We start from the raw sequence: 22,864 nt of genomic DNA, 5'->3' as shown, positions 1-22,864 counted from the left end.
CTGAAGTTTGCGGATGACACCACCCTGATCGGACTCATCTCTGATGGTGACGAGTCTGCGTACAGATGGGAGGTGGACCATCTGTTGGACTGGTGCAGCCAGAACAACCTTGAGCTCAACGCTCTAAAGACAGTGGAGATGGTTGTGGACTTCAGGCAGAACCCAGCACCACCTGCCCCCATCACCCTCTGTGACTCTACAATTGACACTGTGGAATCTTTCCGCTTCCTGGGAACCATCATCTCCCAGGATCTCAAGTGGGAGCCAAACATCAGCTCCCTCATCAAGAAAGCCCAGCAGAGGATGTTCTTCCTGCGGCAGCTGAAGAAATTCAACCTGCCAAAGACTATGATGGTGCACTTCTACACAGCCATCATTGAGTCCATCCTCACCTCCTCCATCACCATCTGGTACGCCGCTGCTACAGCCAAGGATAAGGGCAGGCTGCAGCGTGTCATTCGGTCTGCTGAGAAGGTGATTGGCTGCAGTCTACTGGCGCTCCAGGAACTGTACACCTCCAGGACCCTGAAGCGGGCAGGGAAGATTCTGGCTGATCCCTCCCACCCCGGTCACAGACTCTTTGAGACTCTCCCCTCTGGCAGGAGGCTGCGGTCCATCCGGACCAAAACCTCACGCCACAAGAACAGTTTTTTCCCATCTGCCACCAGCCTTGTTAACAAAGCCTGGAAACCACCCTGACACTCCCCCCCCCCCCTTTTTTTTGCTGACAGGACACCTGTAACCTGTAACTCTATGCGTTACATTAACGCTCAGCTTGGACTCCTGCTTTACTTGCACACTGATCATCTGCACTGTTGTATTGCTCTTGCATCTTATACTGCTCTATATTTACTCTCACTCACTTAAACCTGTGCACATATATTTATATTATATCGTAGATATGTTTATACTGTTTAATTTGTATTGTATTGCACCGACTACGCCAAAACAAATTCCTTGTACATCCAAAAACGTACTTGGCAATAAAGCTTTTCTGATTCTGATTCTGATTCTGACATCTGTCAGGAGGAGGCTCACAGTTATTGGATTTAATTATCCCTGCAGGACATTTGGTACCACTGTGCCAGTTTTCTTACCGTGGTATGTGGCTTTAAATGAATATACTGTCATCTTAACCAATACGATAATAATGCCGTAGCACCCTGAAATACTTGGCTTCTGAAACAATTGTAAGAAAAAAATAAAAGGAAAATCAGCCTTTTAATGGCCATTATTGACTTCTTCTACTTGATTTTCTGTCTAATAAAACCATTCAGCCTTATTTGCAAAACTTTTAAGAAAGTAAAAATTATTGCTCATTCCTATTTAGAAGAGGTGGTTTAGTCATTATTGAAAAACATGTTTGTTCTGTCTAGGCTGATTTACGTCACTGAGGAATTACTTAGTTGTGCTTCTAACAGATGACTGATACTCCTGGCTGCGATGCAGATCTTACCAGTTCAGAAAGCCATTTATCTCACCAGCTACAAGCAATTTAAACTTCTGTATGCAAGTATGGCTACACTGAGAGTGAGTTGTTTATGCCAGCTGTAAAACAACTGAAATTGCACCATGGGGATAATAATGGCATGCTTGCTCAGGACGAAGGTTTGGTACAAAGAAACTCTACTAAACGGCATTGTATGATCAACTGACTTCAACTTTACTGTATTAGAATTAGGATCAAATTGGACTCTATGTAATTGGATTTGAATGTGACTATAATTTGGTATGGTTGTCAACAGAATAGATGTGGCTAAACTTTGGCCATTTCAGATATATAACTGCATATGAATTAGACCTGTCTGCAAGGTGCCTTGGAATGAGAAAAGTTGAAATTTAAAGCAATATATTTAAAACTGTATTGAATTAATAAACGGATTAAAGATTAAGAGATTAAAATAGTATTCCCATCTTTCAATCAAAGCATGTCAGTTACCTAAACTTAAAACAAAAATGTGAATCATGGAGTATGGTATTCAATGATGCATAAATAGAACTAAAACAGTGTGAGGTTTATGTTTTGAGGCATTTAATGAATGGAAATGAAACTATTTCTTTTTTTTTTGCTTTTTTTTTACCAATAACCGATGAGAGCTGATGAAAGAAAAATTGGGATTTTTACCATTTGATTTTTTGATGCTTCACTAGGTTTAATGTGCTTCGAAAGGGAGGAAAGCCGAGGAACACGATAAGCAGTTGTAACCATGAGTCACTTTGACTGGGAGCAGTGTAGGAGTATATCTTTACACAGAAGAATCCACAGGATAATAGAAGCGATGGAGGATACCAGTCATGTGTTACCATGAAAACCTCTGTCTCCTTTTGTTGCCCAATATTTCGATCTTTTAGTTGAACTACATGTATGTTCAGGCTCTGAAGCACAGAGACAGGTAGAGGGTTTTTCAGACTGGCACGCAATTGCACTCTTTTACAATCAGCGAACGCACATAAACTAAGCACTTTCAGGTTGCGGTAACATTACTTGCCAATGTGGAAACTGTGACTGTAAGGAAAAGACTCCACGTTAGCTATTTTCAGTATCAGTGAAGTGTTTATAATGACGTCAGAGGAAGCACAGAGATGTTAGCTATTCAAAGGGAAGCTATTTTCTACGACATCTCAAGATACGTCTGTCGTATAATCAGGCTGTGAGAGAGAACAAGACTTTAGGCAGATACTAGGAAGGCTGAATGGAGCACAGCCAAGTTGCTCTGTTTTGTCCTTTTGAGGCAGGATTTGAAAATATTTATCTAGCCCTCTGGAAATGCCGTGGTTAAGATGAGGATCTAAATTTTCCTTTGAAAAAACCTAGAGACTGCTGTTTTGGTAATGCTAGCCTCACTAACTACGCTAACTGGTAACACAAGATGCAGAAATGTGCACTCTGTAATCATTTTGTCTTTGATTTAAAATGGTGACCAGTGACCACTCTCTCACTCACAGCATCACGTCACTCCTGTGCCTAATATACTTGATTTAGGACCGCTCACTTCAGGAAGGCTAGAGAAAATGTTTAAATTCAGTTAATATACCTTCTTACATTGCAGTTTAAAGCTTTACAAAAACTGATGATCGGAAAAGTAGTCACAAGCTCTGATTGGTGAATTTTTAGTTTTAACCAAACAATAGGTCAAAAAGTGTGACCGAGTTTTCTGGGTTCGATAAGAGCCTTGCAGGAGCATTATTCTTCATAGGCTGCCATTTTGAAACATACAAAAACCTGATCAGACTTCACTGAACCTTCTTCACAGAATGCTGCATAAATAATGTTACTGTGTTAATTACTTTAATTCACACTAGAACGTTTGCTCCTTTTAGATAACATAGCTAGCAGATGCTATTGCTAGCTATGTTCACCATGCAAACTTTCAACACACAACGGGTCATAAAGTCAATGCACCCAGGTAATATTATTATACTGTTTTACAGTAAATATGAATTTTGCAATCCAAATTCAGTTGTTTGTCAATAAAAGGTTTTTTATGGAGATTTATGAGGATTTCGTCTTTATTTGTCTTTATTAATCCAGGTTATAAATGAAAGTTTTTCAACCCTCTCTTTAGTTACCTTCAAGCTAGTTATTTGAACTTTAACACAGTTTTTGGGTGAAAAACCTAACGCAGTTTGCTGGGTCAAACCTATTATTAAATCCGGTTATGTTAAACTGTAGCCAGGGATGGAATGGTCAATATTTTACTTATGGTTGAACTAGAAAAATGGGCCCATCTAGGTTGTTTTTAACCCAGATGTTTTTGAGTGTACAAGTTCAGAAATAGATCAGAGCATGTACAGCAAAATGTTGGGCAAAGCAAAACATTGTAAAGACAAATATCAGCTGATGCTTGTTGCATTTCATTCAATTCACATCTTCGACTTAACAGTTCTTCATTCAAGCCTTTTTATCTCATGTCTTTTGTGAAGGTATATTTCATAAACATGCATCATTTTCCCATACATTACATCACTCCTTGGTTGTTGTTCTTTTTTTGTCTATTAATTGCATGTCCACAGTTTAAACAATGTGTGGAAAATGCTGTGTCATTTTGTGCTTGCTGCAGCTTTTGCATAGCAATGCCTTTCCAGTACAACTACAATCAGTCCCGAGCTTGTCTTTTGTTAGGCCTCTGTGTATGAGTGTGTATTTGTGTTTTCCAGTGTGTTTGAGAGATTACATCAAGCACTTATCTGACAGATGATTGAGCATTTTCATATTTTCACATTGGGCTCTGAGCCTTTATGTATTATTGGGATTTCTAAGTAAAATATTTTCCAATTAGGGTCAAGTTATGTATCATAAATGATTATTTTTGTTTATGCAATCCAGTTGGACAAAAAAGTCAACCTTCAAATAATCATGTACAGTTATGCACTCAATACTTGGTCGGGAATCCTTTTGCAGAAATGACTGCTTCAATGCGGCGTGGCATGGAGGCAATCAGCCTGTGGCACTGCTGAGGTCTTATGGAGGCCCAGGATGCTTCGATAGCGGCCTTTAGCTCATCCAGAGTGTTGGGTCTTGAGTCTCTCAACGTTCTCTTCACAATATCCCACAGATTCTCTATGGGGTTCAGGTCAGGAGAGTTGGCAGGCCAATTGAGCACAGTGATACCATGGTCAGTAAACCATTTACCAGTGGTTTTGGCACTGTGAGCAGGTGCCAGGTTGTGCTGAAAAATGAAATCTTCATCTCCATAAAGCTTTTCAGCAGATGGAAGCATGAAGTGCTCCAAAATCTCCTGATAGCTAGCTGCATTGACCCTGCCCTTGATAAAACACAGTGGACCAACACCAGCAGCTGACACGGCACCCCAGACCATCACTGACTGTGGGTACTTGACACTGGACTTCTGGCATTTTGGCATTTCCTTCTCCCCAGTCTTCCTCCAGACTCTGGCACCTTGATTTCCGAATGACATGCAGAATTTGCTTTCATCCGAAAAAAGTACTTTGGACCACTGAGCAACAGTCCAGTGCTGCTTCTCTGTAGTCCAGGTCAGGCGCTTCTGCCGCTGTTTCTGGTTCAAAAGTGGCTTGACCTGGGGAATGCGGCACCTGTAGCCCATTTCCTGCACACGCCTGTGCACGGTGGCTCTGGATGTTTCTACTCCAGACTCAGTCCACTGCTTCCGCAGGCCCCCCAAGGTCTGGAATCGGCTCTTCTCCACAATCTTCCTCAGGGTCCGGTCACCTCTTCTTGTTGTGCAGCGTTTTCTGCCACACTTTTTCCTTCCCACAGACTTCCCACTGAGGTGCCTTGATACAGCACTCTGGGAACAGCCTATTCATTCAGAAATGTCTTTCTGTGTCTTACCCTCTTGCTTGAGGGTGTCAATAGTGGCCTTCTGGACAGCAGTCAGGTCGGCAGTCTTACCCATGATTGGGGTTTTGAGTGATGAACCAGGCTGGGAGTTTTAAAGGCCTCAGGAATCTTTTGCAGGTGTTTAGAGTTAACTCGTTGATTCAGATGATTAGGTTCATAGCTCGTTTAGAGACCCTTTTAATGATATGCTAATTTTGTGAGATAGGAATTTTGGGTTTTCATGAGCTGTATGCCAAAATCATCCGTATTAAGACAATAAAAGACCTGAAATATTTCAGTTAGTGTGCAATGAATCTAAAATATATGAATGTTAAATTTTCATCATGACATTATGGAAAATAATGAACTTTATCACAATATGCTAATATTTTGAGAAGGACCTGTATTTTGTTCAGAAATGGAAAACATAAACTAAATTTTTTTCTTTAAAACAAAAAAGGAACAATTACCATTTGGCTTCTGCTAAAACTAATTTAAAATTAAAGTTATTATAATGTGTTTTGATTTTCATACCTAGACACAAATTTAAAGCACAAGAGAACACAGGTGAGAGGCGACAGTCACTGTTTAAACTGAGAATCAGTTGTTTCATGTATTCATGGCAATAAAAGTCTTTTTTTCAGCTAAACATATTCAGAAAGGTAAAAAAGTTCAATTCTACTCCAGTCACAAGTAGTGAGATAGATTTAAAATCAGTCTCAGCTAAAACAGGAGGTTGCTTTAAAAAGAGTTTTTAAACAGATGTACACAAGGGTGGTAGACTAAAGCAAAATATGGAATAAACACCTGCAGAATTTATTGGAAGTATTTCAGAAAACAAGTTTAATGAACAGAATGATAATGATTCTTGTTGTTCTGCTTCTTATATATTTATATAACACTGACAGTCTAACAAGCTGATATTAACTGATTAAATAGTAGGGCTGTGGTCTTGGTTGGCTTACCTGAACTCTGCTGCTTGACACACCTGGCATTTCAGCCTATTAGCACCTTCAAATAAGCATCACCTCAATAACAGTAATAAGAGTTCTTTCATTTAAACACCATGACTTTCCACACTGCCGACGTTCTTGTAAACAAGAGCCACGCGTAGGACCGAGAGATAGTGAGCCGAAATGGGTAGGGAAGGGAGAAGAGCAGAGCAACTGCTTCATCAAGTTGGGGAAAACTCTGGCCACTCAAGAACCCTGGCATCTTATTAAATATTTAAGATATAAAACATAACACAATTTAGTTTGTTTAATAGAAGAGCAAGGTATAAATCTGCTTTATTGGAAAGGCAGCCTCAAACAACTTATTTTGTGATCTGGTGCTATGTAGAAAATAAAATGAACTTGATCATCAGGTGGTTGGGGGGCTGGGTACCGTTGGGGGGACAGGGCGCCTCCCTAATATAACAGTAGGGGAAACACTGGTATCAGCTTAGAGAGGTTAAATACAAATGCTTGTCCCACTTTTTAAATTTCTATTTGTAGAACTATATGTAAACCAAATGTAATTTTCCTTCCATTGGTCTATCACGTAAAATCCCCACAACATACATTAAAGTTTTTGGTTGTCACACAAACAACATGTGGAAAAGTTTAAAGGGTAGAAATACTTTTGCAAGGAACTGAATATAAACTTTAAATTCTTGTTTAATCCCATTATTAAAGTTGCTTCATTTTATTCATTGTTGCTTTCAGAATCATCATAATAAGCAGCCCTAAGTGGTTTCCAGCAAGCAATCACTAGTTTCCCAGCTTACAAGGGAGGCACATCCAACTGACCTCTGACCTTGGAGGAGAAATGGGCCGAGTGGCGAGCTATAAACAGCTGCAGCTGCTGATCAAGGTCACAGCACTTCAAATTGACGTCCCAGGATCGGATTCCTGCAAGGAAGGAAGGGAGAAAACCTCTTAAGGACAAGTGAAGTAATGAAGGACAGATGTGAAAAATAAACAAAAACATCCCTGTGCTATTCATGATCCTGAACTAAAGTCCTCTGAAAGTTATCAAGGAAGCAGTCTTCCTTTTGCTGTTTTTGTCCACATGAGGTAACCTTTCACCAGCTGTTGCTGCAGCTTCTTCACCTTACTCCCACTTTCTCCCTTCAGCCTTAAATATATTGCATTTTAGTGTCAACACAGTTTCCTGCAGTAAACAAAGAACTCAACAGTTTTTGTTTCATTTCTTAGCAAAAAAGTAAACCTTTTTGACTGTTGACCAAATCTATCACATTTCATCCAAGTTTTAAACTGATATTTGTCAATCCCTTTTCTAACTACTTCATAAATTTGACATATTTTATAATTTTACAAAACCATAATATCAAGTTTGATTTGTCATTTTAAATGCTTTAAGATCTACTTTACAATGAAGAGTTACTTTAGTTATCATCTGCCTTTATAAAGTAGCAGAATTAATTGTGTTCCAAGCAGTCAGTCATTTTCTACCGCTTATTCCATAGTGGGTCGCAGGGGAGCTGGTGCCTATCTCCAGCAGTCTATGGGTGAGAGGCAGGGTCACCCTGGACAGGTCGCCAGTCCATCGCAGGGCAACACACAAACAACCATGCACACACTCATTCATACACCTAAGGGCAATTTAGAGAGACCAATTAACCTAACAGGCATGTCTTTGGACTGTGGGAGGAAGCCGGAGTACCCGGTGAGAACCCACGCGTGCACAGGGATAACATCCAAACTCCATGCAGAAAGACCCCCGGTCGGGAATTGAACCCAGGACCTTCTTGCTGCAAGGCAACAATGCTACCAACTGCACCACCGTGCAGCCCGTGTTCCAAGCAATTATTTTCAATTATACTGATGCAATAATTCTGAGTCATGTGGCTGGCTGACAAATATGATCCCATACTTCACTGATTTTGTACTTTACAGAATTTGCCTCATTTTCATAAGTCTGTTGAATATATTTGCTGTACAAAAGCAATTTTAGTTAAAGAGCTGCCACTCAAGACCCCCCACCACCATCCTCAACAACACTGTGTCTGCTGTGGACCACTTTAGGTTCATAGGAACCACCATCTCTGAGGACCTGAGATGGTCTTCACACATAGACACTGTTCAGAAGAAGGCCCAGCAGAGACTGTACTTCCTGAGGCAACTCAAGAAGTTCAACCTTCCACAGGAGCTGCTGGTCATCTTCTACACTGCCATCATTCAGTCTGTCTTGTCTTCATCCATCTCAGTGTGGTTTGGATCATCCACCAAACAGGACAGGTCCAGACTGCAACAAATAATCAGGACTGCAGAGAGAATAATCAGAGCTGACCTTCTCTCCATCCAGGACTTATACAGGTCAAGGGGTCAGGAAAAGAGCTGCTAAAATCTCCTTGTTTGTCTGTACAGACTTGGCAATAAAGCTGATTCTGCTGATTTAAAGTCTAAATATTGTGTAGATGCACTGAGAAATCACCTGATGTCTGGGACAAACTGATTTTCAGCATGACAGCCTGAACAAGGACCAACCATTCAGAAAGTCAAAAATTAGATTTTGTTTTTTGGAAAATGCATCATACTAACAGTTACCAGGTTGTGCTGACAGCAACAATCTGGTAAAGAATCACCAAGACTCCAGTGTCGTTTCTACCACCGCAGAGTCCAAAGGAGAGCTACCTAAATTCTCAAAGATTTAATCGAATTGATTTGAACTGAACTGAATTTAAATACATTAATTTCAGTTCAAGGAAGGCTGATGTCACGATGGGGTTTGTGGGTGGACCAAAGCACAGGCAAGAGCTTGGCAGCAGCATATTGAATAGTCTTCAGCTTTACTCAAAATTACAAAGCGTAACAAAATCACTGCAGCAATTAACCAGAGTCAAAATCCAAAAACTTACATCTGCAGGCTCTGCAGGAACATGGTACACATGTTAGAGTCGAGGGTAGTGACCTGAGTTGTGAAACAAGGAACCAGCCAAGAGCAATGAAACAAAACCAACTAATAAACTGAGGGAGAACAAAGGCAGGTAATCAAAGGAACTAAGAACAGGTGTGACAAGGAGGCATTGGAGGCTGAAGGGACAGGTGGAACTAATGCATAGACTAACACATGGCGAAGGAACTAATAAACAAACTAATAAACTAATAAAATAAACACAGACCAAGCAAACTTTTAGTCAAAGGTAAATAATCGAAAGAGGCATAAGAAAACTAGAATAACCATGAACTAAAGGAAACAGAAGAACCACAACAACCTAAGACCTGGCAACCTAAATATGAACAAAGAACCCTTTACAAAAGTAAACAAACCTAAAACCACACTGACGAAAACAAGCAGAGAACATGAGGACTAGAATAAATACAAACAAAGTGTAAACAATAACTAAAGCTGACCTAACAGGAGGGAGGACTAGGACTATACAGGTCCTTCTCAAAATATTAGCATATTGTCATGATGAAAATTTAACATTCATATATTTTAGATTCATTGCACACTAACTGAAATATTTCAGGTCTTTTATTGTCTTAATACGGATGATTTTGGCATACAGCTCATGAAAACCCAAAATTCCTATCTCACAAAATTAGCATATCATTAAAAGGGTCTCTAAACGAGCTATGAACCTAATCATCTGAATCAACGAGTTAACTCTAAACACCTGCAAAAGATTCCTGAGGCCTTTAAAACTCCCAGCCTGGTTCATCACTCAAAACCCCAATCATGGGTAAGACTGCCGACCTGACTGCTGTCCAGAAGGCCACTATTGACACCCTCAAGCAAGAGGGTAAGACACAGAAAGACATTTCTGATCGAATAGGCTGTTCCCAGAGTGCTGTATCAAGGCACCTCAGTGGGAAGTCTGTGGGAAGGAAAAAGTGTGGCAGAAAACGCTGCACAACGAGAAGAGGTGACCGGACCCTGAGGAAGATTGTGGAGAAGGGCCGATTCCAGACCTTGGGGGACCTGCGGAAGCAGTGGACTGAGTCTGGAGTAGAAACATCCAGAGCCACCGTGCACAGGCGTGTGCAGGAAATGGGCTACAGGTGCCGCATTCCCCAGGTCAAGCCACTTTTGAACCAGAAACAGCAGCAGAAGCGCCTGACCTGGGCTACAGAGAAGCAGCACTGGACTGTTGCTCAGTGGTCCAAAGTACTATTTTCGGATGAAAGCAAAATCTGCATGTCATTCGGAAATCAAGGTGCCAGAGTCTGGAGGAAGACTGGGGAGAAGGAAATGCCAAAATGCCAGAAGTCCAGTGTCAAGTACCCACAGTCAGTGATGGTCTGGGGTGCCGTGTCAGCTGCTGGTGTTGGTCCACTGTGTTTTATCAAGGGCAGGGTCAATGCAGCTAGCTATCAGGAGATTTTGGAGCACTTCATGCTTCCATCTGCTGAAAAGCTTTATGGAGATGAAGATTTCATTTTTCAGCACGACCTGGCACCTGCTCACAGTGCCAAAACCACTGGTAAATGGTTTACTGACCATGGTATCAATGTGCTCAATTGGCCTGCCAACTCTCCTGACCTGAACCCCATAGAGAATCTGTGGGATATTGTGAAGAGAACGTTGAGAGACTCAAGACCCAACACTCTGGATGAGCTAAAGGCCGCTATCGAAGCATCCTGGGCCTCCATAAGACCTCAGCAGTGCCACAGGCTGATTGCCTCCATGCCACGCCGCATTGAAGCAGTCATTTCTGCCAAAGGATTCCCGACCAAGTATTGAGTGCATAACTGTACATGATTATTTGAAGGTTGACGTTTTTTGTATTAAAAACACTTTTCTTTTATTGGTCGGATGAAATATGCTAATTTTGTGAGATAGGAATTTTGGGTTTTCATGAGCTGTATGCCAAAATCATCCGTATTAAGACAATAAAAGACCTGAAATATTTCAGTTAGTGTGCAATGAATCTAAAATATATGAATGTTAAATTTTCATCATTACATTATGGAAAATAATGAACTTTATCACAATATGCTAATATTTTGAGAAGGACCTGTAGATATTAAACATAAAGAACCATGCTAAAAGGGACTACAACTAAAAAGGAGACTAACACAGAGAAAGTAAGACTAAAAAACTAGAAAAGTGCAAAGAGAACAAATACCTAACCATAAATAAACACAGAGATACTCAACAGGAAACTGAACTAGGAAATCCAAGGAAACCAGAGCACTACAATAATGAATAATAATAATAAGTAGAAGAAGAAGAATAATAACAACAACATCACAGAGGAAACCATACTAAGTCATAACTAAGAAAGCAACAATAACCAAAGGAGCAAAGAACGAGGAGAGTGACAACACTAGGAGGAAATAAACAAAGAGGAAGTAACCAAAACCACCATGACTACCAAAATACTAAATATAAACATAAAAAGTGACTAAACACAAAGTCCAAAACCTGACAGCTGAAGGTATTCCAGAGTTGCTCTGTTTTATATTTTAGAGTTTTCTGTCTCTGTGTGCAAGGAAACATGGTGGATCTTGAACTGTTGGCAGCCTTTTTGAAATATCTGAGTTGAGGTACGAGTCTAAATTGTCATGGGAATATACATAAAGACTGCTGTTTTTGTAATGCTAACCTCACTAATTTCTCTAATCACTAATAAAAAACAGTAAAGACAGTTTAAAAACTTCCACAGCAGGAAAGCTAAAAGAGTATTTTAGATGCTGTTTTCATATCGGTTTATATTCTTGAAGAGTAGTGGCAGGTCAAAGCTTTACATTTAAACTGGCAACACGTGTTTACAGGCCACACACATAAACATGACTAAAACTAATCTCTGACAAACTAATTCTTCTGAGCATATGGTTCAGAAAGGCTTGTTTGTTTAGAACAGTGGAGCCCAACTCCAGCCTTCGAGGGCTACTATCCTGCAACTTTTAGAAGTACTCTCTCATCAGCAGAGTCCTGGTAACCAGCCATTCATTTGATTCAACTGTGGTCCAGAAGGGATGCATCTAAAAGCTGCAGGATGGTAGCTCTCAAGGACTGGAGCTGGGCCTCCCTGGTTTAGAATTTAAGCTCTTACTGTTAACATACTGCAAGATCCACTGAGTCAGCGGGTGAAGTATGATGGGGGAAATGTTATAAACTGATAGATCCTCTCAGTGGCATGGCCTATCAGGTCATAGTTCTGCAATACCTGCACAACTACTAATGCCCAATCACAGGTCACCTTGTCTTTAACATAGTGAAGGATGATCTGTTCAGATTAAAGACCTTGTTAACTTTCAGATTATTCAGAAAGCACCTGCCTGCCTATTCTTAACTTAACAGTTTCATTTTAAATTGCTGATGTCAACAAAAATAAATTAATTAAATAATTCAATATTTTTGGTATTGCCATGGCTTACAGAGGGGAGATGAAGAATATTTCATACTTATCACAATACTAGAAAAACTGTGTATTCATCCCTATCTTTTTTTTAAGAAAAAGGAGGATATGTCAATGACAACCTTAAAAATCTGAGAATTAGGCCAAAGAAACTGAATTTTATTTAATCTGAAGCATTAATTGAAAAATGCCAATGGAAAGTGCAACAAGTACAATATCTAAAAACCTATTTAACATAAGCTCATTTTCCATTGCAGGAACTTTCAGCAATTATCTGGAATTCTGAAAGCCCTCCACATGTTTTGACACAACTTTACCTGTGGTGGACCCTTTTCTTGTAGTATTCTGATTTCTTCACAGTTGTCATATTTAAGACCTGAGTATTATTGTTTTCTACTTAATATGAGATTCATATGTAAGCATACTTTTACAACTACACTGTGATACAACACCACAAGCAAAAAAAAAAAACGGTTGTGCGTTTTCTTGTTTTGTGAACAAATGGAGTGATACAGGCATCTCAGTTGGGCTTTGCTTGAATGGCTTTCGATTTCTTATTACCGTCACCCATTGCATTGGGGGTGAAACGTGTTTTCTTCACAACTTCCTCATACATCATTAGGATGATTAAAAAAAATCCACAGCCTGTCAGAGCTGTGGAAACAGAAAGCACACAAATTACCCAAGATTCCTTTTACCTGGCTAATGCAAATCCCAAGTATTTAAATTTCGGACTTAAGGTCGAAAAGGGGCTACTTATAATTAAGATAATACCATATAGTGTTGTATTATACATACTTAGTAAGGCCACTTTAGGGATTGTTGATGTGAAAATAATTTCAGTTTAATAGATAAAAAAAGTCAGCCTGTATTGCCAAATGCTTTCTTACCCTCAGCGAGCTTCAGAGTGTCTTTTCCCTAAAAGTATTTGTGATTTTTCCATTTGTGAAGATAAAAAGCTGATTATCACAACAAAATATAACAATGTTAAGTGATGACTTAATGTCAGTATTATGAGCAATGTGAACAGTGAATACACATCTGATTACTCTGTTTACCATATCATCGTGACTGTCATCATAAAGTGAGAAATCAGACATGATTCAGGTATATATTATCACAAATCAGACTTCTCTGTTTCACATCAACATGTGTATTTGCAGAATCTTCAGATGTGCACTGAGTCAAACGTGGGAAACATGTCAGATTTCATCCAGTTTAACGGCAAACAGCTCAAACATTTATCAATTCTTTATATCTCCAGACCACCCCAACAACAACTTTGGGAGAAAAACATGTAAAATGACCTATTTTAGGATAGAAACTTTGCACTTTGATGTAAAAATCTTTCATCTGTGGCTAACAGTGTACATCTAGTTAGAAAACATCTTTACCTAAAGCAGAATAAGGTGTGAAGAGTCACAGATTCACATCATCACATATGCTGATGGGACTGCTTTCATTTTCCTAACTTTAAAGTGACAGGGCTCACCTTGTGGTACCTTCCACTTCCCCAGCTAATCCCTGAAGACACTATTTATGCATGATGGTGGATATTCACATTTTCTGATCTGGTTTTGGCAAAACTAAGAGAAATACTAATAGACATAGAACATTAAATAGAAATGGAGACATCAGCAAACTGTTAATTGTTGAAATAATAAGGAACCATCATTGACAATGTTATCAAATATAGACTCCTAAATGGCACACTGCTGCTTTCTGGTTTTAAATGAGTAAGAAAAGTTAACAACTGCTTAGACGACAATGGAAATTCTGCCTATTTTATCTACTGACTGTGCGAACCTAACAGGTTTTGATAACAGTCTCCAGAGCACAGCCTTAAAAGCCAGATGTCTTTAAGCAATCTGAGACATATAAAACATTCCAATTCACTATTCTTTAAAGCAAAAACTTCCAAATGTAAAACTGTGGGAAAAAAATAGAACATCTCCTGGATCAGTAGTCGAAGGGCATTTACAGCGTCTGACAAAAGTATTCATACCCCTTGAATTCCATCAAATGTTGGCCCATTACCACCAACTTCAATGTATTTTATTAGTTTTATTTAGTTTGAATAGCTTTGAAGTGAATGGAAAATGCACACAGGGTTTTAGTTTTCTACAAATAAATATCATTTAGCCACTTTCACACAGTTAACATCCAGTGCCACCACTTGCCTTTAGAATTCTCCTAATTAACAAGTAGTCCTCAATCCCAATATCAATCCAGCTGTTCTGTGGAAACCTCAGAGGTTTGTTCGAGAACACTAATGAACAAATAGCATCATGAAGGCCAAGGAACACACCAGGCCAATAATAACAAATGGTGAATCGCCAGCACTTGTATGGATAGTGCTTTATCAAGTCCCCAGAGAGCTTTACTCTACAATCATTCATCCACCCATTCACACATTGACAGTGGTGAGCTACAATGTAGTCACAGCTGCCCTGGAAAAGACTGACAGAAGCGAGGCTGCCATACATCGGTGCCACCAGACCCTCTGACCACCATCAGCAGGGTGAAGCAAGTTGGGTGAAGTGTCTTGCTCAAGAACACAACAACTGAGAAGGACAGAGCGGGGCTTTTAACTGGCAACCCACCGGTTACAGGATGAACTCCTACCACCTGAGCCACAGTGGCCCAAGGAGTTTAAAGGATAATTAGATCATAAAATAATATCCCAAACATTGAATATCTTACAGAGCACTGTTCCAATATCTGAGAATGGAAAGAGGGTGCTTCACCCCTACCAAGACGTGACCACCACTTAAATTGAAAGGGTAGGCAAGAAGGGAAGGAATAATCAGAGAAACAGGCAAGAGGCCCATTGTCACTTTGGAAAAGCTGCAGAGATCCATGGCTCAGGTGGGAGAATCTGTCAACAGGACAAGTATTACTTATGCACTTCACAACTCTGGCTTTATGGAAGAATGGGAGGAAATAATAATAAACTAGTGCCAAATTACAGGCCCTTCTCAAATCTCCCATTCATTAGCAGTGTTGGGAGTAACAGCGTTACAAAATAACGGCGTAAGTAACTGTGTTACTTATTCGGTAATCTAACCAATTACTTTTCTCATTTCAGTAACACTGTTATGAAGTTTACAATGTAATCGTTACTACTACAAGCAGGAGGTGGGGGAGGGGGGAACTGAGGCACAGAACAACAGCAGCATACGTGACGCCCATTGGCTGAGAAGGCATCAGGTAGGCGGGTTTTCACCACAGACTAGATTGTTCTGGTCAGCAACTTGTAACATTATTTTAGATTCTAAAAAGTAACTGAATAGTTACTGTTAGTAAATGAGTCACTAACTCAGATACTTTTCGGGAAAAGTAACTAGTAACTATAACTAGTTACTTTTTTAAAGTACATTCCCAACAATGTTCATTAGTAAGCCTTGCTATTAAAAAGGCTGTTTCAACAGTTAAATACCTTCTTAACAATCACCAGCCACTTTGACATCTTCCAGTCAGGTTTTTGTGCTGACCACAGTACCGAGACCGGCCTTGTCAAATTGTTCAATGACATCCGTATAAATGCAGACTGTGGAAGAACCACAGTACTGGTATTACTGGACCTCAGCGCATCATTCGACACTGTTGTAACAGTATATTACGGCAGCATTTCGAGAACTGGGTCGCACTTGGCTGGTTTGAGTCTTACCTGAAAGACCGTGACTTTATGTCAATAGGTAACTTTACATCAGAGTTGTACAAAAATAACATGCAGGGTTCCCCAAGGTTCCATCTTGGGACCCCTTCTATTCAATATCTTCACACTTCCCCTAACTAAAGTTATGACAAACACCTAGATAAGTTACTATAACTATGCAGATGACACAGATCTCTACATTTCAATGTCCCGAGGTGACACATCTTCAGTTCCTACGGCTAGAAACCACAGATCAGGCCCCAAATCTGGGTGTAGTGATGGACTCAGACCTGAATCTTCAGAAACACATAAGAACAATCACTAAGTCAGCCTTCTATCACCTGAAGAACATTTCCAGGATTAAAGAACTAATGTTCCAACAGGATCTTGAAACATTCATCCATGCATTTATCTTGAGTGGAATTGATCACTGCAAAAGGTCATTTCACAGGTCTGCCTAAAAAGTTGATCAGACAGCTGCAGCTGATCCAGAAGGCTGCTGCCTGCGTCCTCACTAAAACTAAGAAAGTGGAGCACATCAACCCAGTTCTTACAATGGCTGCCTCAGAGAATTGATCTCAGATCTCACAGAATTGACTTCTACTTAGTTTCTATTACTTTATAAATCACTGAATGGTGTAGGACCAAAATACATTCAAGATTTGCGGTCATTGTATAAACCTTCCAGACCACTCAGGTCTTCTGGTTCAAGTCTACTCTGCATCCCCAAGAATCAAAACCTGAAGAAGCAGTATTCAGTTCTATGCTCCACTAATATGGATCAAACTTCCAGAAAACTGCAAAAAGTTTGAATCCCTGAGTTCTTTTAAATCAACTTTAAAAGAATAAGTCAAAATCCAGACCTTAATCTAAATGAGAATCTATGGAACTGAGCTTGAGCTATTTTACAAAGAAGAATGGGTAATTAATTTCAGGCTCTTCATTTGCAAAGCTGATACAGACATACGGCAAAAGAATCACAGCTGTAGGGATGACAAAAGGTGGTTCAGAAAAAGTGCTGAGTCAGGGAGCTGAAGACTGCACTTGTCAAATTTTGCCTAGTATTATTGTTCTTCCTTTTCACATGAACTACAAACGTTCACAGTATTCTTATTCTTTATAGACAATTATTTATTTTAGTTTGTGAGGCTGAAGGGTTGTGTGTCTAACCATGTAGTCAGCAGCACAGGAGCACCACAGGGGGACTGTACTTTCACCATTCCTCTTCTCTCTGTACATCTTACACTTCCAATACAAGACAGATTCCTGAAATCTGCAGAAATACTCTTTCTGCAGTTGTGGAGTGGATCAGAGATGGACAAGAAGCTGAGTACAGGGAACTGGTGGAGCGCTTTGTGGCATGGTGTGGAAACTTGACTAAAACAAAGGAGATGATGGTAGATTTTAAGAGAAACAGTAATAAGTCAAACACTATTTCCATCCAGGGAGAAGAAGTGGAGGTGTATAAATACCTCAGCGTTCACCTGGACAACAAACTAGAGTGGAGATGCAACTGTGAAGCCGTCTACAAGAAGGAACAGAGCAGACTGTACTTCTTGAGGAAGCTTAGGTCCTTTGGTGTTTGCAGCAAGATGCTGCATATCTTCTATAAGTCTGTTGTGGAAAGTCTGATCTCTTCTTCATCATCTGCTGGGGAAGCAGCATCAGAACCAGGGACTTAAAAAAGCTCAACAAGCTAATAAAGAAGGCTGGCTCTGTTCTGGAGACTCCTCTGGAACCTCTGGAGAACATTGTGGAAAGACGGATTCTTCATAAAATGAAGAACATTATGGAGAACCCTGAGCATCCTCTTCATGAGACTGTCCTACAACAACAGAGTGTCTTCAGTCAGAGCAATAAATGTTCAGTCAACATTCATTTTCCCTTTGGGATTAATAAAGTATTTTTGAATTTAACTGAATTTGAATCTAAAAGTTTAGATTTTTGGTCTGTGTTGAAATACAAGCATTTAGGAGACCCCTGATGGTTTGGGGGCCCTAAGCAGCTGCTAGGTTTACTTAGACTTTAGGCTGGCTCTGACTGTAAAAAACAAACAAATTTAGGAAGATCTAAGTGATGCCTTCCACAATTTGAAGACTTTTTACAAGAAAATCCTGATGTAAAAATCGAAATAAGCAACAGTGAACTTGTTTGACTAGGTGCTTTATTTAAAAATGACTGAAATACAGTACGTAAAAAAAGCTAATTAACAAATAGTCACCAGAAGACTTTAGCTTCAGGAGGAGTGAGTCCCTGGAAATCAATTAAAATCTGTGCAGATGTCAACATCGATGTAAATCCAACTCAGCAGGGAGGGAGACTAAGCTGAGGACCCCACAAAAACCCATGCAGAGGTACAATGCAAGCATAATATGTACGTAATGGCAGCAAACAGTAGATCACTCACACTGTGCCACTCTGAAAACACCAGCCAGGGTGAAACTATCTATGTTTTAATAAGCTGAGTGGGTGTGAACCTAACTCTGCCTGCCACCCAGCAGCAGATCTGTCAGCTCCCAGGGGTCCGAACAGTAACAGGAGGTCGGAAGGGACGGAGGGAGTTTCTGTGTTGCACCGCCATCTTAAACCAAAATCTGGACAGAGAACAACTAGCATGTGACAACAGCTTTGCGGAAAGTTGCTAACAGTTGTTCTCCTGAAAATGCAAGAGACTGATCTAACAAAGTCCTAAAAACCCATGCAGTAACTTATAGCAGCTCTCAGTGATAGGACTATGTGCAGCTGGCTGCAGTTCTTCATGAGGAGAAAAGGTTCAGCTGCAATATTCAACTGGGTGACCGAACTATCCTCATATAAAACTGCGACAAAGTTATGTTGGCAAACGTAAACCCTGTGGAGACTTGACTTTGCAAGAAGAAAGAAAATGCCATGAAGTCTCACACAAGCAAATGGCTGCTCTAAATACAAACTGAAGAAGAAATATTTTATGTTGTATTCAGAAATTCAATTTGAACTATCCAGAGTGGCCAGGTGCATTAAAGCTACTAGCCAGACTTTTCTGTGACATCAATCAATCTCCCTTTAGCCATAGTTTGCCACCTATAAAACATGTAATGATCAGTTTCTTCAATTTAATTTGCTGCTTTCTTATAAATCATTGCTTAATCAAGATGAAATCAATAGCAGCAGAACCAAGCTTCCATCAACACTTCCCTAGTGGCATCACACAAGGCATGAAGTAACTGATCAGTTGTTTTGAGTACATCTACTTGTATTTTTCGTTTGTTTCTTCCTCTTTAATTGAATGTTTTTAATAAAACATTTATTTGTATTCTGAATTGCTTCAGTGAAATATTTGAGCTGTATGTGAGAAGTCTGCATGGATCTAAGGAAAAAATACCAACAACAAAACACATGAAAATGGTTTGTAAAGATGTCTAGACCACACTGAATTGGGCATATTTTGTGATCAAACATCTGTGGAGATCATTTCAAGCCAAGTTGTTCTAAAACCCATTGGGTCTGGTAGATGTGTTTTAATTAGGCTGATTTTTAAATCCCTGCAGTATTTGCTGCTGACCTGCTGCATCACCTGCTACCTCTGTTAATGATGGTTACCTGACAGACTGATGTGTAATGAGCCCAATGCTGACTGTTATCACTGCACCTACCGTACATCCACTACCATCACCATAATTTCAGTCAACACCAGAGGAAAGATGTGTTCAGAACAGAAGTTGTTTAGGTAAGCTAAAGTAGTATGAGTTCTGCCAGCATGCAGTATCACTGTACCCGCAAACTATAAGTAACTCCAGCCAGCAGGTGTATGTGGGCCCCATATAGGCTCAGGAAAGATGGGTACTAAGTAACCCTTTCTGTATGAGGCTCACTATGGGTGTGCTCAAATGGGGAAATCCAGCTGGGCACCCAATGGGTCCTAGCTGGGATTCAAGTGTTTAATGAGAAAAACGACATCAAAATATGCAACACATTTAGGACCCATATGAGCCCCATATTGTTTTCTCAGAGTTGTCCTCGATCAAAGATTTTTAGCCAATTAACATAAAGCCATTATGTAACCCCAAAGCAGTTCTCAATAGGGCCAATTTTATGCCAGTCCCCAACTCCTATGGGCCCCATAAGTAAACGGTCGCTAAAAATTATACAAAGGTGATATAGGAAGAGAATGGCCTTTTCTCATTTTATGAATGTTGTATAAGCAAATAAACCAATCAAACTGGACAAATCCACACAGGAATAAACATATTTGTAATAAACATTAAAAGTTCTAAAAGAGTTCTCACAAGTTCTCGTAATCCATAGCAGTTTCCATCATGACTCGGGGGTCATCAGAATGGCTCAAAAACCCACTGCCAACCAAATAAAACTCGAATACTTCAGAATCTGAATTCGTCAAAAGTCCGTCAGAGCTTTCACTAATGCCAGCTAATCAGCTTACTAGGGTCCAGGCCAGCTTGCCCCTTCCCAATCAGCACATCAATTTCTGTGCATCTGTGCAATGCCATTTCGGCATTTTTGTTTTACCCATGGTGTATCTGTTTATTTTTTATTGTCCTAAAATATTTTCATGAATTAAGGAGTTAGAGTCATAAAAATGCTCAAATCCCATGTATAATTTAATTACATTATTATCTAAAAACTTTAATAGTCTCTGTTCCAATTTATTTTGGTTCTAAGACCCCTGATCGAGCCAAAATAACTGTGACCTCCTGGTGGAAGACATTTTAGAGCCATACAACCACACTCTCCTCATAAATCTATGAAGAGATTATAGACTACTTTAAATTGTTGGCTTTGAGAGCCTGTATGAAACCTCCTCGAACTGGCGCATGGTCAGTACGGAACTTCCTACGGTAGATAGCACCACTTTCTAACCCAAAAAAGAGCTGAAATGAACAGAACTCTGATAATTCTTGCCCCTCTTCTGATGCCATCAACCTAAATACACACAAAGAAGAATTAGATTTTTTTTCTCCTCTTAGTGCACTTTCTAAAAACGTTGGAAATGAATACCTGTACACTATTGCTCAGCTGTGTTTCTCTTGTCTGTGTGTATTTGTTAGAGAAAAAAGTATTTCACCACTGAATAATATTTTAGGGTAATTTTAAATAATAATTTGATGCCATGCTGGTTTAGTTACATGTGATCATCTGTTAGTACCAGACACGATCCTATAAGGTTATAAAAGACCTACTCAGTAGCTCATAGCTTGAATAAGCAGCATTGCATTTGGGAAAACGAGTGTGTTTAGTCCCATGGTGCAATGCTGCAGCAACTGCCTCTGCCTTTGAGTGCCATCCCGTTCAATGCGTCAAACCATTTCTCTCCTGCTCATGTCTCCAGGTCCAAACCGTTCCTCCTGACTTTTAATCCCTAATAGTGCAGCAATGAATCCAAGCTGCCAAACAAGCGATAAAAAGTGAGTTTGAGCTGCGTTTGGTTCACCACTCACCCCGCTCTATCTGCGCTCTGGCGGCGTCCAGCTGCTGATCCGTGCCGATCTGCCCGATCACTATCAGCATGTAGTAGCCGCTCCGGTTGAACGGCAGCCCGCTTCGCTGTCTTTCTCCTCTCCGGCGGTGCTGTAGTCTCTCCTCGGACCCAGGAGTGCCGAAGTCTTCATCCTCCTCCACCACCGGGAGCGCACCTCGCACGGCCATCTCCATAGCAACAGCCCCCGGAGCAGACGCCGGGACTGACTCCATCGCCATGACAACTACCGGTGTGTGTGAGAAGGGAGGCGCGTGGAAAAGCTGGAGGAGGGCGGTGTGGACGGATGCGGAGAGGTGAGGGAGGGGGGTGGGCTTATTGTGATCAACGGGCCAGAATATCACAAATCATCATTATTTTCAAAAGCACTTTCAAAATAAGGTTTCCGTGAACTGAAGGTGTTTTAGAAACATCACAAAGTTTCTGCGTTGCCAAGTAGTCTATTGAGGGAATTCACATTGTCAGTAGCATCCCAAATACCAAATACATCAAAAATACATTGGTCCATAAAATAAGCTATGTATAACAAAGTAGAATGGCAAAGGAAATGAGTATTGAACACATTTTCTGAGATGTGTAGTCAATGCTTATTTTTAAAAGCCTATTTTAGTAGTATAAATTAGTCCCTTGCATTGCTCAGGTGTAAATTGGCCCATTCTCTCACACAAACCATGTTCAAATCCTGAGGGTACTGAGGCTCTCTTTAATGCACTCCAAAATTCACTTGTTTCCATAGATTTTCAGTTGGATTCAATTGTTTGAATTCTTGTGGCTTTATTTTTCTTGTCTGAACCAAGTAATTGGAAGAGAATTTTACTAAAAAAATCTGAAAACTTCAAGCAAAGCTTGAAGTGGGAGAAACAGACTTCAAAGCAGTCAAAGGCATGGTATGGCATGGTATGGCACGGCATGGTATGACATGGTATGGTATGGCATGGTATGGCATGGCATGGTATGGCATGGTATGGCATGGCATGGCATGGTATGGCATGGTATGGCATGGTATGGCACGGCATGGTATGGCATGGTATGGTATGGCATGGTATGGCATGGCATGGTATGGCATGGCATGGTATGGCATGGCATGGTATGGCACGGTATGGCATGGCATGGCATGGT

The 22,864-nt window shown here is 40.2% G+C and overlaps 1 protein-coding gene across 1 annotated transcript in view; it reads right to left on the bottom strand.

Moving 5' to 3' along the window:
• The window catches only part of map1ab (microtubule-associated protein 1Ab), a 109,089-nt gene extending 87,108 nt beyond the window's left edge, over nucleotides 1-21,981 (bottom strand). Inside the window, exons 1-2 of the mRNA XM_047345140.1 lie at nucleotides 21,708-21,981; nucleotides 7,093-7,194 (exon numbers count right to left, since the gene is read on the bottom strand). Of these exons, the coding sequence (XP_047201096.1) occupies nucleotides 7,093-7,194; nucleotides 21,708-21,966 (361 nt within the window). The 5' untranslated portion in view covers nucleotides 21,967-21,981. The remainder of the gene's footprint in view (nucleotides 1-7,092; nucleotides 7,195-21,707) is intronic.
• Between the last annotated feature and the right edge of the window lie 883 nt (nucleotides 21,982-22,864).

This window comes from Girardinichthys multiradiatus, chromosome 2, assembly GCF_021462225.1.
Source record: "Girardinichthys multiradiatus isolate DD_20200921_A chromosome 2, DD_fGirMul_XY1, whole genome shotgun sequence".
Classification (NCBI taxonomy): Eukaryota; Metazoa; Chordata; class Actinopteri; order Cyprinodontiformes; family Goodeidae; genus Girardinichthys; species Girardinichthys multiradiatus.
Note: the sequence above shows the minus strand (reverse complement) of the source record. Positions and strands in the feature narration are given on the sequence as shown.